Below are 15,767 nucleotides of genomic sequence, written 5' to 3'. Positions count from 1 at the left end.
AAACCCTCCTAGAAATAGTTTTCATTTACAAATGAAAATTTTTTTCATTGGACCTTGAAATGATTAGTTACAGCATTAAAAGTACCTTTAAAGTTTATTTTTTCTTGTTTTGCAAAAGAATAATGAATGAAAAATAAAACTGAAGTAAAAAAAAAAAGATAATTAAAAATACAATATTAGTGAACCCCGAGCTGACCTAATCTTAGAAAATCTCACTTTTCAGCTTCTTCCTATTCCTGTTATTCCAACAGCCTAATGATTGAGCTTTAATATCTGGACCAGCTAACACTTTACGGATGAACAGTTGTTTCTCAAATTTTGTTACATCTGCTGCAGATTTTGATGGCTGCAAATGGTATTTAGATGCTTCTGGGGCCCTCTGTCGATGGGGTCCTGTTGATCAGGCTCTCCTGGGGCTGTGCCTGCCTGAAAAGCTGCACCTCAAAGCTCTTCCTGTTGATTCAGAGAAAGTGGAAAGAGAACAAATAAGTATTTTATCTTACAAATCAACCCTCTAGCAGACATGCAGGCTTTCACTTCTCACTTCTTCGCCAGCTCTTTTGATATCTCTTCCAGTGTCCGGCCCTTGGTCTCAGGGACACAGAGGATGACAAAAACCAATAGAACAAAACTCATGGCGGAGTATAGAAACATTACGTTTGGAACGCCAATCTTTTCTGGAGATAAAAAAGACACATTCACACTTTATTCACTTGGGAAATGGTAAAAATGTGATTATATATGGTATATTCTAAAATTATTATTAATCAGTGTCACAGGCAGTAATAAATTAGACCAAAGGATTCCTTTTCAGCCCTTTGGAATGATAGATAATATAATCTGAACTAAAACTAAACAGAACCTGTTAATTTATGCAAAACAATATGTAAAATATCTCTCATGGAAATCCTAACCACAAGAAATATACAGAGTGAAAATATTAGGACACATGGAGTAAGTTGTCTCTAAAAGATGTATGAGTAGGTGTCTGAAACTAGATATAAATTAGCATGAATACATTTAAGCTCTTTATCTGTTCGTTGTTTTTAACTCATGGATAGCCAACATCCTCACAGATGGAACATTGTTTTATCTTTGAAAATGCAAGTTTTCAAGTACATATCAACACCCCTGGTGGCAATGTAACCCCCATTATGCAGGAAGAGGAGGAAGAAGTCAAAAGAATTAAAAAATTTATTGAACCTAAAGCATTTTATGAAAAAAAAAAACACATATAGACTGAAGCATTGAGGTGGAAGTATCATTGGTTTAAGAGACACTTTGCTGCAGAAGGACCAAGCCGGCCCATAATCATAGGATTCATCATGAATTCTAATTTATGTTGCAGAAGGTTTTAGGAAAATTTGAAATTAACTAAAAAATAATAAAAACTCCACATACAAGAAGCTCCTTAAAAATCTATTAACTGAAAACTAATAGCAGAGAAAACCTTGGGAATGAAGCACCTCAGTGAAGTTAAATGAATAAAGGGGAGAATCATTCGCTACAAGAAGGTCAGGTGGCCTAAAGAAAACTGTCCTTGATATATCGTTTCATAAACAAAAAATTTATTTTTTTATATTCATCTGATATTAAACCACGTTTTTTTAGATTAATAAAATAACTGTTAGACTTTGATATTGAACACTGCATAATAAATGGTTGTCATAAAGGTTTAACATAACTTGATATAGAATGGAGCTGTCTGATCTGAAATCAGGGATTTTACAAATCTTGCAGAAACTAATCTTTTCCCTTCCCTTTGGCAAAGTTGTGTTGTAAATCATTTGTTACTAATGACTACTGCGCATAGAAGCTGTTTGTATAACTACCGATTATCTGTCTCTCTAGCTTTATGGTAACTCATGCAATCTTGATAGAACACATTTACTAACATACAAACCTGTGATGGTGAGGAATGTCATGGAAATGAGCAGGTTTGTGGCCCAGTTCACTGCCGACACGACCGACACGGCCCTGCCTCTGACTCCCATGGGAAAGATTTCACTGAGGACCACATACACCACTGAGAAGAGAAGAACATGAAGACAATGAAAAGGGTCATTAGTAGAAACTTCTGAGTCAGGGTTTATGTTGCATTATCAGGGGAGCTGAGTTCCTATCACCTTATTAACCTAATCCTATTTACTGTATGACTGTAACTCGTGTACCTTGCTCTCCTTCGTGCAATGACTTAATTTACTGCCCTCTTTAACTACATAGAGATGTTGTATTGGACGAAGACCAAGGGGAAATCGTGATTGATAAGCATTTATAAGATTGTCGTAAAACTTTTCATACCCCTTGAAATGTTTTTGTATAGTAGGATGTTAAACTGCAGTTGAACATTATTCAACTTTCTATTTGATAAACAAATAAACATTTTGTATTCTTTTAACTTGAAATACATAGTTTTAACTTTCCCACCAAAAAAGTCTAAAAGAGTCCCTGCAGAATCTAGGCCCCATTATTCTGATGTCTTTAAATAAAATCCAGTACATTTTTAAATGCAATAAAACGATTATTTTGCAAATCGAGTAATCTGTTGATTATTTTTTTAATCAATTCATTAATAATCGGACAACCAAAGAATCCTTAAAGAAGATTTTCACTATTCTAAATCAGGTAGAACTAAAATGTTCCCACTTGGGGAGTGCTGGATTTAACATACTGACAAACAAAACAGTTTTTTTTATCTTAAATGCAAAATGTTTACATATTTTCTTTTACAATTTTGATATAATTACTGCTCTAAGTGGGTTGCTCTGTCAGCTAAAGGCATATTTTAGAGTCTCGTTTAACGATTAATCGATTGCTAAATTATTATTATAAATTTGTCCAATTATTTGTTTCAGCCCTAAAATAAATACTGAAAGCCCAGAAGGATGGAATTTAATCTTGGAATCTGTTCCGTGAAGGTGTCAGAGATTTTCAAGCTAAGCGATGAGCCAAACCATAACGAAGACAATAAAACCTAAAAAAAAAAAAAAAAAAGCCAATTTCCAATAGTACCTATTCTACTCGATTCATCCTGAGATGCGGTGAAATGATGTGAAACACAACAGCTATTTAACTTATAGGTGTTGTCAGGCTCAGAGTGAACCAAGATGGCCAAGAGGAAGCACTATAAGTACAAGAGAGAAGGAAGCTATGGAGTGGTATTAATAAATAGTAAAAGCAAGTGAAGCTAAAAGGGTAAGATACTGCTAACTAATACTAGATTGCTACGGTGGTCATATACTCAATTAGCTAGCATACAAGGCTTTATTAGATGAAGACATTAGATATTATAATGTAAATGATGTCCTGTGATGCTGACTCTAGGAGCTATCTCTCCATTTTTAGTTAAATCTTAGAATTTTGATTATTTCATTTGATTTGTTATTTAGAATAAGATTTGTTTAGTGATTCAGTTAATTAGTTAATTTTAGCTTGAGATGTGGGTGTTTCACAGTATAAATAGGGAGGTCTTAGGTAGCTCATGATGCACGTGGGTGGTCATATGGTTTTTTACAAGTTCTCAGTTTTTAGCCAGTCAATCAATCAGTCAGTCAATCAGAGACCAGGTGCAGGAATCAGAGTGAGAGCAATAGAAGAATCCTGTGAAGCCTATACCCTGTTTGTCATAATGGAGAAATAAAGCAAGCAGAGAACTGGATTTTGACCCTTTTTGATCTTTTTGGACTGCATAAGCCAGAATCCACGGTGCATCAGGTGGCTATTTGAGTTGAACTCACCTTTTGCTTTGATCACGTCTTAAGTTCTTAGAATTTCGAATTTTAGTTTTGTAAAAATAGTCACTACACTGACCCTACTACCAACTCAATGACAGTTTTGAGACATACTCCTTTCAACAAGGTACTGAAGGCAGTAACTGTTACAGTTAAACATAATGTAACCTGAAACCAACTGAATGAAATCAATGTTTAGCCTGTTTGAAGGTCAGCTGCAAACTATCAAAACAAAAATATTGGAAGGCACTGTAGCAGGGGATGCATATAAGTTCAATGACAGACATCTCCAGCAGTCTATAGGCGAAAGGCAAAATAACACCCTGGACATGTAGGCAGTGCATCGCAGGGCAACAATTAGACATACAACCCCAGCAATCAAATCCAAGGCCCTCTTGTTGCAAGGCAACAGCACTACAACCTGCAGAACTTTAACAGCGACAAGAGAACAAGACATCATCACAGAGCCTGTAAAAGGAGATTTAGGGAGAAAGAAAAAAAGGAAGAAAAAATATATGGTGGATATATATATATCTCATAATATATCTCAGAGTGTGCTCCTATGAAGCAGTTAATGTGTATTAAATTATTATATGCCTACCTTGGTTTAAAATGTTATGTGTCAGCTGTTAAAAGTTTGAATTTGTTGAATGTCTGACAGGTGCTTCCTGAGCTATTGTATGTCAGAAAGTTAGCTTTTCCAGTTTTCATGATTGATGTTTAATATTTTAAATTTAGCTTTTATAATTTCGATTTTTTAAAAATGTTTTTAGCATTTTGAAATTAATACAGTGGGACAAAAAAGCACATAGTCAGCCACTGATTGTGCACGTTATCCTGCTTAGAAAGATGAGAGAGCTCTGTAATTTTCCTCATACTTTAACTGCTACTACTACTTTCCTCCACTTCAACTATGAGAGATAAAATCACATTGTTGGATCTTTAAGGTTAGGCTACAAAGTATTGAGTCAAACTTTTGTTATAGACTAAACAGTTATTTTCCACCATAATTCAGAATAAATTTTAAAATCCTGTGCATTTAAGATTAAAAAAATGTTTTTGTCTTTACAGATGCTCTACCCAGAACTCCTGAAGTGGAAAAGTTTTAATCTCACCTCATTAAATTTTGTAAAAAAAATCTTTAAGGAACCTTGGGCTATCTAATTATTAATCAACTAATCAACTGATTAACCGAAATAATCGTTAGTTGCAGCCCTAGTTGACAAAATGAGTTTTTGGCCCACTGTATATGTTTTCGACATTTAAAATTATTTGTTATTATCATCATTTACAATAATATTACTGTTATTACATTTTTTCAATTCTTATCATTAGTAGCTCTAACTGAACATCATCTTTCTTTCATGGCCACCCAGTTTGTGCAGACTGCCAGTAGCACAAACCATGTGCAGGCTATTGTGAACTGCTGTGCAAACCTGTTCTGCATTGCCCACGCAATTTTTGTATATTATCAGTAAGATGCCCACTTATCACACGTTCATTGTTTATTTTGGTTTGCTTATTGTTTTCCTTATTAATTCCTTATTTAAAGTCGTAGGGAAACGGCTGTTCCAACAGTTGCATTTCAGAATTCTCACGAGTGGTGAACGACGAGTGAATAAAATTAATATGATTGGTCATTTATCAAGAGGGCGGGATTGTTGTGGCGGAAGGTTTGCAAGCAAGTGTCATTGTGGCCGGTTTCTTGGCAGCATCTTGCTAACCAGTTAGCAACTTAGTGCTAGTAGGTTCCCAATGGGAAATTCCATTGGGACCATGTAGCACTAAATTGGCGACTTAGAAACGACACTGTCAAGGAACGTTATGGACAGCGGAAACATGCAAGAGGAGGAGAGTTTTGTGTTGGAGGTCATGGATGAGTCTCCTCTATCATACATTTTTTATTAGAGGAGGAAAGCGGGGACGAAGTTGTTGTGGAAGAGGATGCCAGGGCGGCAGAAGGTTTGTTTGGTGTAGAAGGCTTACAGCCGTACATGTTTGAGCCCTTGCCTCACAACGCTGCCAGTTCTGTTAGCTCTACGCCTGCTGAAGATATCGTCTGATAAAGAGTGCATTTATATACATGTTTAGGCCAGAATGATTTGACAATTAAAAATGATTTCCCTACGACTTCAAAGAATCCTTAGTTGGAATTTTTAAATGACGAGCCCTGTGTGTGCTTTAAAACTACCCATGATTTACCCTGAGGATGTACTGTAATTGTAAAACAGGTTCTTGTCTTTATGCCCTTAAGACTTTTAGCTGTAATTCCATTGGAAGTGGTTCTACATAACATTATTCACTTAGAGGGCGTCAACACAAATGCACACTCTTCAAAGTTTTACTTTTAAACATATTGAAAACCATATTGAAAAATCCAAACAAAGTAAACTGTAGTTACTAGTTTTAAGTGTAGAAACTACTTCTGAAAACCAAATCAATAGACTTTGTTGATAGATGAGGAAGGCTGAATGAATGAAGATTATTTTGATAATTCTGTAAATTTGCGATGCAATGAATAGGAGGTAGAGGAAAGGGAAAAGGAACAAACAGATACTTACTAGGTCCCAGGCTAACTGAGAAGGCTGCAACGTAGACCAGCAGGCTTATCAATGACACCCACTTTAGAGAGGAAGACAGTTCTACATGTGTCGTCGCTCTATCCGAGTCCCAGAACCTGTCATTCTCAGCATCAGTCCACTGTTCCTCCTCAGAATCCCATTGGCTTGGTAGTTGAGTTGAAAAAATCTCACTGATGTCCAGATCTACTGAGGTTCTGTTTAAATCCCACGGTGAATTGGTGTGATTTAATAAAGTCTGGCTTTTACAAAGGCTCGTTAGGTGGGTGCGGCTTTGCATTGTCAGGGTACCGAGTGCAGCCAGTGATATTCCCATTCCAACAGCTCCCACACACAGAAAGCTCTTGGTTCCCAGGCGGTCAACTAGCAGCACAGCAGGGATCGTACCGACTACCTTGACGACTCCAAAACCTGTGGATGCCAAGGTAGCAGCAGCATCGCTGTCAAAACCCATGCTGCGAAGAAGAGGTGAGGCGTAGGACAAGATGTTAGGTTGCCCGGTGGCCTGCTGCAGGAAAACTAAGGCAATTCCCGTCAGCAGCCGTAAGCGCAGGTTAGCTTTAGAACTAAAAAGCTCCCAGAAACTGTGCTCAGATTCTTCCTTCAGCCCAACCTGGATTTCCCTGAGTTCCTCTGCTACACTCTCCTTAAATCTACCTCTCATCCTGACCAGCACTACCCTCGCCTGTTCCACTTTTCCCTGAGCAACTAGAAAGCGGGGACTAGGTGGGAGGAAGAGAAGTGCACCCATCTGGATGAGTGCAGGTGGAATTACGAGTCCAAATGTATATGCCCATCCATGGGGCGTAGTAGCGAAGACATAACTACAGCCAAAGCCCAGCATCACCCCTACAACCAGCATCAGTTCATACAGGGTGACCAGCAGCCCCCTCCTCTCCCTCGGCGAGATCTCTGCAATGTACAGGCACGCTGCGGTCCCTGATAAAGACGTCCCCATTCCGACTATCACACGGCCCAGGATGAGAGCTACCAGTGAAGTCACAGCAACAAGCACAACAGTTCCTCCAACCACCAGGGCAGCGCTCAGGAGCAAGGAGCAGCGGCGGCCGTAGTGATCCAGAATAGTGCCCCCCGCCAGGCAGACGAGTAGAGCTCCGAGCAGCTGGGAGCTCACCAAAAGTTCTTGTTCTCTGCACGACAGAGAGAGGATGCTCCGCAGCTGAAGGAGGACCCCTGAGGTCAGGCCCATTTCATAACCGAGCATTAGGCCGCTCAGGGAGGCGGACACAGCAGCAAGAACCACCAGGCAGCTGCAACCTTGAGGAAGAAACAGAAAAATAAAAGAAATTATGAGAGATCAGCCATCTGGATTTGATAAAATACTGTTGTATTCCAGCATTTAGAGGACCCAGAATTCATTTTTTATTTTTTTTATTACAATTTTTTTATCAAGACTTTTATTTTGTTAAATTACAGACATGACAATTTAAGTTTTACTTCTTGAGTTATAGTTACTCACTACAAATTAAAACAACCTGATGTTATCATGAAATTATTCGCTTATGTGGAAAGGGCATTTTAAGAAGAAAAGAACTGCGCTCCGTTTGTTCTCGTCCTCCTTACTGGTTAAGATTTGTACTTTTTTTTTTTTTGTAAAAACTGAAATATGAATTTCTTTTATGTTTATTGAGGGTGAGAAAGTAATTTATACAGTTTCATTTAAAATGGATATACCCAAATTATATTAAACCATTCTGAATTATTGTTGATAAATGATGAGTGAAATTTATTCTATTTGGCCTTTAAATTATTTCGACATGTTGCACTTTATTGGTTCTTTTTCTCAAAATCTGAGAGGAACCATTTTATTGTCTTCTTACAGACGTCTTCTCAGGTAGACAGCACAGTGGTGGATACATGTCACTATCTATCACTTTAAGTTCTTATGGACAGTACTGTTTGAATATCGTGTTTTCTTAGGATTAGCTTTTTAACAAATTTTATCTCTAATGTAAAGGGACACCAACTACAAAAGTGCTTAGTGATTTACTTTTCCAATTATTGTAAACAGTTTTCTGACTTTTTCTAAAATACTCTTTGTATAATTTACTTTTACTTAGTTACTTTTATGAGTACCTCTGATTACATGTTGTAAATTGAATAAGAATTTTTAAAAACCATGTAATGTCTTATCCAAACTAATTCTACTGCGATCATGGTTAAATGTCTCCATACTAATTAATTAATGTTGTATGATCAGAGAGCATCTGAGAATATTTTCAGTCTTTCCACAGATTCTTTACAGCACACAGAAACATACTTGGATCTAAAACCCCAGCTGTTTTAGCTCTACACAATGATCCGCCTTTTGCAGGTCTTGATCTTTTTACTAAAGGATTTACCCATATTACTATCCATCTTCTAATCAACAATTTCTCTCCCACTAAATTGAAGAAAAGTATCCCAAAGGATGATGTTGCCACCAAATTTCTGCAGAAGAAATGTTACTTTAAGGGTGAAGTATGGGGTTATGCATGGCCAGAAAATAACATTTTTGCCTGATCTAACCAGAGTGCAATCTGTGTTTGCTGTGTCCAGTTGTCAAATTGCTTATTAAACTTTTCTATGCTTTCTGTTTGACAAAAGTTTCTTCTTATCGCTCTTCTATTAAAGGTTTGTGAGTGGATATAGTCATCTTTTTAACATCCCACATACACTGCGGGTCTCTAATGCTCCTCCAGATTGAAGGTGGGCATCCTTGCTATTTCGTTGAGGTAGACAGCCATGTCTTGGTGAGTTTACAATAAGGCCATATGTTTTACATTTTAATGTTCATTTTCAGATTACTAGATTGAACATTAAAGGTATAGTGGACAATATTATTTTTCGGGGTGGATCATCAAAATAAATGGTCCTCCTAATTGTCAATCATTCTGGTGATATGTTTACGTAAGGCCATCCTACGTGCTCGTCCCAATTTTCACTTACCGGTGGTGAGTCTAACATAGTATAAAAATAGCAAATCTTTTGGAAACTAAGCTTGTATGAGTGATGCAAACAGCAACTTTTAAACAGCGTGCACAAGGAGAAATGGGCTTGTGTATGGTCTCACATGGGTTTAATAGGAATACCCTATCAGGAGCTGGTACAGGGTTATGCATGTACATTTTTTTTTTACTGGAGAATGCAGGTCATTTCAAAAAACTTCAACAAAATTGTTTTATGTCCTACCCTACAAACATGAAACAGTTGTGTTAAATTAACAAATTATGATTAAGTTAATGCCAAAAACTGATGCATTATTTTTTTTTGTGTATCTTAGAGATACTCAGAGTACTTATATATTGCTTTATGATCTAAACCCACTTTAGACTTCTCTACTTAGGTGCTACATTATGTTCTTTGGTCTAAATTCTATTTTTTCGGAGGAAAATAGTTAAGTGGCTTTTGAAGGCAATGGCAGCACTGGAGATTTGTTTAGGGATATAAGAGAGAAACATAATAGAAATACTTTTACATGTCACTGTTTTTGTAAATACAATGGAATTAAAGACAGTCAAAAATTTCAATGAATAACAGAAACAAGTGCTGTGACATAAGCAGTTTAGCTGCTAAATGATGAACTCCATTGGACAGATGCGACCTTTTATCAATTTCCTACAAGTCTTACTCTGTTTGATCTAAACTTGAGTGAATCTCTGTGTCTGTAGCCAGATAGGAATCTGACTGTATTCATTGAATTTTAATTGGATTTAGATTGAACCCATTTGCTATTCGGGAAACTGAGGTGACTCGTTGCCATGGCTAAGATGAACTGATCATTATGAAACCACAAATTGATGTTCTTTTTATCAGTTCTTTCTTTAAACAAAGAAGCTTTCTTTGCATTAGCCATCCACGAAACCATATCGCTTTAACCATGCTGACTTTGTGGAAATACAGGTCAGAGGTTCATAGGAGAAATGATAAGGTTATCTTGTAAGGACATGTCTGTGTGCCTTATACACAGGTAGGATCATTACCATGAGACTAGAAAGATAGGGAGGTTACAAAAAGAAAGACCTTTCCATTTTGCACCCTTATTCTAACCATTTTAAAGTAAAAAACTTCTTTAAAATGAATTAATAACGTATTACCAAAGAATAAATATAAATTGAAAAAAAATATTTGAAAAAATTGAAACAATTCAATTTGATTTTATTAATAAGGAGTTATCATTATAATTCCCATAATATAAATGGAAACTCTAGGAAAACATCTTTTAATCTGATAAATTCCTGATTCCCATTCAGTTTGCTTTAAATAGGTATTGGCACATAAGCAATTTTCACATCAAAACTCTTCAAAATAGGAAAAAAGAACATACCATTTAAATAAGGCAGATGTATGTTGATCTTTATAAGTAAGAAAACCAAATCTTCACATATCTACAGTTAGGAGTGATAACTGAGGTCACCAACTCTCCAAAGGGATCATTTGAATGAAGACTGTTGTATACATCCACATCAACCCAATACGTCCTGTAGTAATCTGAGCAGGTCAGAGCAGCCTTTTTCTTTTAAAACACACATAAGATTTAAAACTTTATGGCCTGAAGTGTAAATTTGTAGTCTAACATGTATACTGCTACACAAAGTCAACTTAGTTTAATAAAATCCAGCTGAAAAAAATGAGGATTTGACACATACTGTAGATTGGTGAAAGGGTTGGATAGTAAGTATATTTATTCCGTTACAATTCATATGTTTTTGGGGCGGGGGGCTAAGGTCAGACTTCTGATTTATTGTTCTAACACAATTATTTCTATACTGGGTCTGCTGTGTTTGAGATTTTGTTAATCAATATTAATTTGATAGGTTAATGTTTAAACATCTTAGGTTTTATAAAACGTCTTTGTTGCCTCACTAAAGGTCAAAGTGAGAAGAACACCATAATGTCAAAAACAAGCGTTTTGGTTTCATCATAAATCAGCATTTTAGGAAGCACTCAGCATAAAGAAATTTGCACATGCAGCAAAGTCAATGATCCCAGTTTGCAAACTTAGATCATTTGTTCACTAATTGAAGCAGAACGTGTTCTAAATCACCCGGTTGACATGTGAGGGGGGGTTGGAGTGGCCGGAGGTGAGATGTGAAATATAAAAGAAAGGGGCTTTACAAAAGCATTCACACCTCTTGAACTTTACCCCATTATGTAAGGTTACTCCCACAAAGTGGTACATAATAGAAATTTTGAGAATTTCCACAAAAACTAGGTAGTGCACAGTGGTGAATTAAAAGAAAACCCGCCCTATTTACTCTCTTAAATCTGAATATTTCCACCTGAATCCAATCAATTGCAATCAGAGTTTATCTAATTATAACAAATAATCCATCAGTGTTTAACTTAAACTTGCAATTCGGCTGTTCTTTGAAGGTAACAGAAATATGTTACAAAACACTTAAGCTCAAACAGCACCTATAGGACAAAAAAAACCATCAGACAGGTTAGCTGTGGTGTTGCTGTTGGGTTTAAAGCAGGGTTTGGCTATAAAACATTACCCCAAACTTTGGAAATCTATCTCACAGAATGCTGGTAAATCCACTATATGACATGGAAGGGTGAAGCATCTTGCCCAAAGACATGATGACAGAGCACAGAGCGCAGACTTGCACTAGCCATCCACTAGGCAAATTCTTGACTATGACTTAACCAGGTTAGGTAATTTAAAGACGGATTTGGCCAGAACCAAAGCTATCAACCAGCTCTGATTGATTAATCAGATCAGTGATTATTTGTCATTCAAATATTTGTCAACTAATTTAGCAATTGTAAATGGGAGCATACAGACTTTAAAACGTCTCACCTGCTGAAAGAAAGCCAACTCAGGGTGAGTTATACAGTATACTATAAGGTAAACATTTTAGAGTACCGTATATAAAATTGACACCTGAAGTGAAAAACTTTTAGTCATTAAATCGTCTCCATTCAGAACTGAAGTAAGGCAAGGCAAGGCAAATTTATTTGTATAGCACAATTCAGTACAAAGGCAATGCAAAGGGCTTTACATGACTAAAATATAGGAAAATAAAACAGAATCAAAGCAAGTAGGGGGAAAAAATGCAGAAACCAAAAAGAACATTAAAAACAGTTGGACTAAAGAAAATAAAAAAGTTGAACTAATGATGTTTCAGTTGAACTGTTTATCTAGAACAGTCGAAGGCAAACCTAAACAAACGTGTTTTTAGTCTTGATTTAAATGTCGCATTATATTTGCTTGAACTGGTTCAAAAATCTTGTTAAAGATATAGTGGAGGATTTCAGCAAATTTTTAAAAAGGCACAGCCTCTTAGAAAAAAAATCAACCCTGTACCCACTCCCAAGAGGAAACGCCTATTAAACCTATGAGAGAGCGTGCACAAGCCCATTTCTCCTCATGCATGCTTGGTTTAAAAGTTGCTGTTTGCATCGCTCATACAAGCTTACTTTCCAAAAGCAGATTTGCAATTTTTCCACTATTTCAGACTCCCCACGCGTAAGTGAAAATAGGGACGAGCACGTATGATGGCCTTATGCAAACATATCACCAGAATGATGGGCAATTTGTAGGACCACTTATTTTGATGATCCACTCGCTAAAAGAACATCCTTCACTATACCTTTAAATACAGCACTTTTTGTCTGAGATTATTAACTGAGTAATCACAAAAAGAACAACCGATTAATTGACATGACACTAATTTTCTTCAGTGAGAGGGAAAGTGCCCCTTTTTATTCTACAAAGTCCATAAGCCCGATTTGCACTACCTTCTGAAAACCGATCTGTGCCAAGTTCAGACCGAGCTTGGATCAGTTAACCGTGCCGAGCTTGGTTCCTTACGACCGTTTACACGTCACGCTAGCACGGTTTCTTGGCTCCTAGTGACGGTCTACGGTACAACTGCTCTCTACAGGTAAACAAGCAAATCAACATGGCGCCACCCGTAGCATTCAGGAAGTTTGGTTAGAATTGTGTTATTATATTGTCTAATCAGGGCTTACAGATGCAGGAAACGACATCAATTGTTGAGGTTTATCACACTGCTAAGCAGAATCATACCTGGAACTGTGTGGCACGGTAGGCAAGCTAGTATTTTTATAAATATCTGAAATTTCATGATACGGAGGCTGACTGTAAGGTCTTCTCATTCACTCTTTGTTATCTGAGAACTGAGCCAGAAGTGTCTGGCCAGTTGTGTCTGGCACGATGCAGACACAAATATGTGTCTGGCACGGTGCAGTTCAGTTATGCGTGCCATTTACACTCAACAGTTGTCTCGGTTACCGTGCTCAGACCGATCTTGGCACAGTTTCAAAAGGGTAGTGTAAATGGGGCAATAAAGTCAACTGTACAACCAATTGTGGATCCTGATGGTGGGCAGGAATAGATCAGCAATGTTTGGCTTTGTGGTTGACCAGAAAGAATTGGAGAATTTGATGTATGGACATGTCCTGATTCTTAAACAAACATGGAAAGGTTCCATGTAAATAATTTCATTTTTGAAGCACTGAGCTCCAAATATTTTTGGCAGACTTGACAATCATTAGTTCTCACCCTAACCAGTCTTCTGTTATGTCACCTTTGGCAGGAGACCCGCTGTACACAACATAAATAGGTGAAAATTTGGGATTAATAATCCACCAGAAAAAAAAAATAAGAGAAAAAAACTTTTCCACAGAGCCCATTTGAACTCTTAGCCAAACTTTCATATAATACTTTTTCAAACTATTTTAAATCGTTTTAAGTCCAAAGGCCCATAAATAAAACTTTACTTTTAGTCATGGCTGGTAATGCCTTAAAAACATACGTGAAGCAGATAAACAACATCTTTAATGAGTTTACGAAAGATATGGTAAAGAATTCCTTACATGACAAGTTTTCCAGTGATAGCTCTGAAGCAATCCGCTTGTATATGCAAAATTATTTAATCTTTTTCCAGTGGTTATGTTTGCCAATTTACTAGATAAAACTTAACCTTTAAATTGTAAGGTAATAAAAACTTGATTAAGAATGTTTATAAAGAAAAAAAACAATACATTGCTCAGAAAGCACTTTACAACTTCTTTGTTTTTTAACCTTTTTATCTCCAAATCCTAATTAGATCACTGCAGTGTTAAAATGGGTGTTTGAGTCAGATACTGATTATCAAAGATTTCTCTGCCCTATAAAGATACATTCCTTTATTACACAACAACAATACATTACTTTAAGTGCCTAAAGGTATTAATGTATGTACCTGGTTTTTTAGGTGGGGTCAGCCTCTGGGTTTCAGACGCTTGATCGCTTGGTAGGTGTCTAGGGGTCTTCATGGTCTGAGTGTTGTGGTCCATTATCAATGGAAACTGAGAATAGGCCTAGCATGAAATAAATTAGTATAACACAGTGGAAATGAATTGGAAAAACAACAACAGACTTTTACATTTTGTAATGCTAGCCAGAAAAAGTGAATACATTGTCTTGTTATCGGATGACTACAAATACATTTCTAAAAGTAATGTAGCTTTAAAAACAAAACAAAAAAAGCAATTTCTTCATAAAACTTGAAAACTCTAATATCTCAAAACTCTGATTAAGACTAATAAATAGACACAAAATATATAACCATGCAGTTGAAGGTAGTTTATCCTGTATTTGCTGTTTAAAAAAGTGAAAACATACAAACCTATTATTATTTAGAAAAAAACAACCTTAGGACTTATAGATACAAAAGAAAATGTATTAAGTCCCTAATTTTAATGCAAACCATGCAATCATCACATGGGTTGAAGCCAGAGTGCATGGGTGCAACTGACTTAGATAACATATAATATAGCCAGCTTTTGCTATAGAGAGCATATCTTAGTGTTTCCTAAATATTTTTTGCGAAAAAGCCGCAGGAAATCACATCTGCTTCTGTAGAACGAGGTTCTAAGGGATTACAACTATTTCACAAACTAGTATGAGCATGCATATTTGAAGGCTTTGTTGTTTGGACCCTCTGAGGCTGCAGAATGAGACTTACTTCTTCAATGTTTGACAATTGCAAACCCATAAACTTCGTCACCAGGCAGCAAACTCACTTAAAAATATAAACATATACATAATAATGTTTGTCACACTCTATGCCTAAGAGGACTGAGATTTGCCTCTGCTGCATGACAGCTGCTCAGAATGACAGAGTCCTACCTGAACGCCCCAGCTGTCAGAACTGTTGTCGGATTAAACTCGCCTTGCATGAGCCATTGGTGTTTTTTTCCCCTTCGGGTCTCGTCGCCGGGCTGAGTTCTGGAAACTCCTATCGAGCTCGTGTTTGAGCACGCGCCCGTTCTTGTTATGGTAAGGCATTTTCTTATCCCCGCCCATTTATGTCTGTGTCAACCAATGGAAAGACGGGTGTTCGCCCTAAGATTTCCCAATAAGCAGCCCTATTGGTCAGAGTGTATCTCAGCGGTAATAACGTTGAAGGGGAAATAATATTTATTAAAAACAAAAGATAAA

The 15,767-nt window shown here is 36.8% G+C and overlaps 1 protein-coding gene across 1 annotated transcript; it reads right to left on the bottom strand.

The window, feature by feature from the left end:
• Window positions 1-213: 213 nt before the first annotated feature.
• slc2a12 (solute carrier family 2 member 12) lies at window positions 214-15,543 on the bottom strand. Its single transcript, XM_038292652.1, has 6 exons — window positions 15,456-15,543; window positions 14,527-14,644; window positions 6,293-7,588; window positions 1,904-2,026; window positions 545-677; window positions 214-453 (listed from the first exon to the last, which is right to left on the bottom strand). The coding sequence occupies exons 2-6, from the start codon at window positions 14,618-14,620 to the stop codon at window positions 360-362; spliced, it is 1,740 nt and encodes a 579-aa protein (XP_038148580.1). The 5' UTR covers window positions 14,621-14,644; window positions 15,456-15,543; the 3' UTR covers window positions 214-359.
• Between the last annotated feature and the right edge of the window lie 224 nt (window positions 15,544-15,767).

Source organism: Cyprinodon tularosa, unplaced genomic scaffold (assembly GCF_016077235.1).
Source record: "Cyprinodon tularosa strain WSP-4 unplaced genomic scaffold, ASM1607723v1 ctg315, whole genome shotgun sequence".
In the NCBI taxonomy this organism is placed as follows: domain Eukaryota; kingdom Metazoa; phylum Chordata; class Actinopteri; order Cyprinodontiformes; family Cyprinodontidae; genus Cyprinodon; species Cyprinodon tularosa.
The sequence above is the reverse complement of the archived record's forward strand: the minus strand, read 5'-3'. Positions and strand labels throughout refer to the sequence as shown.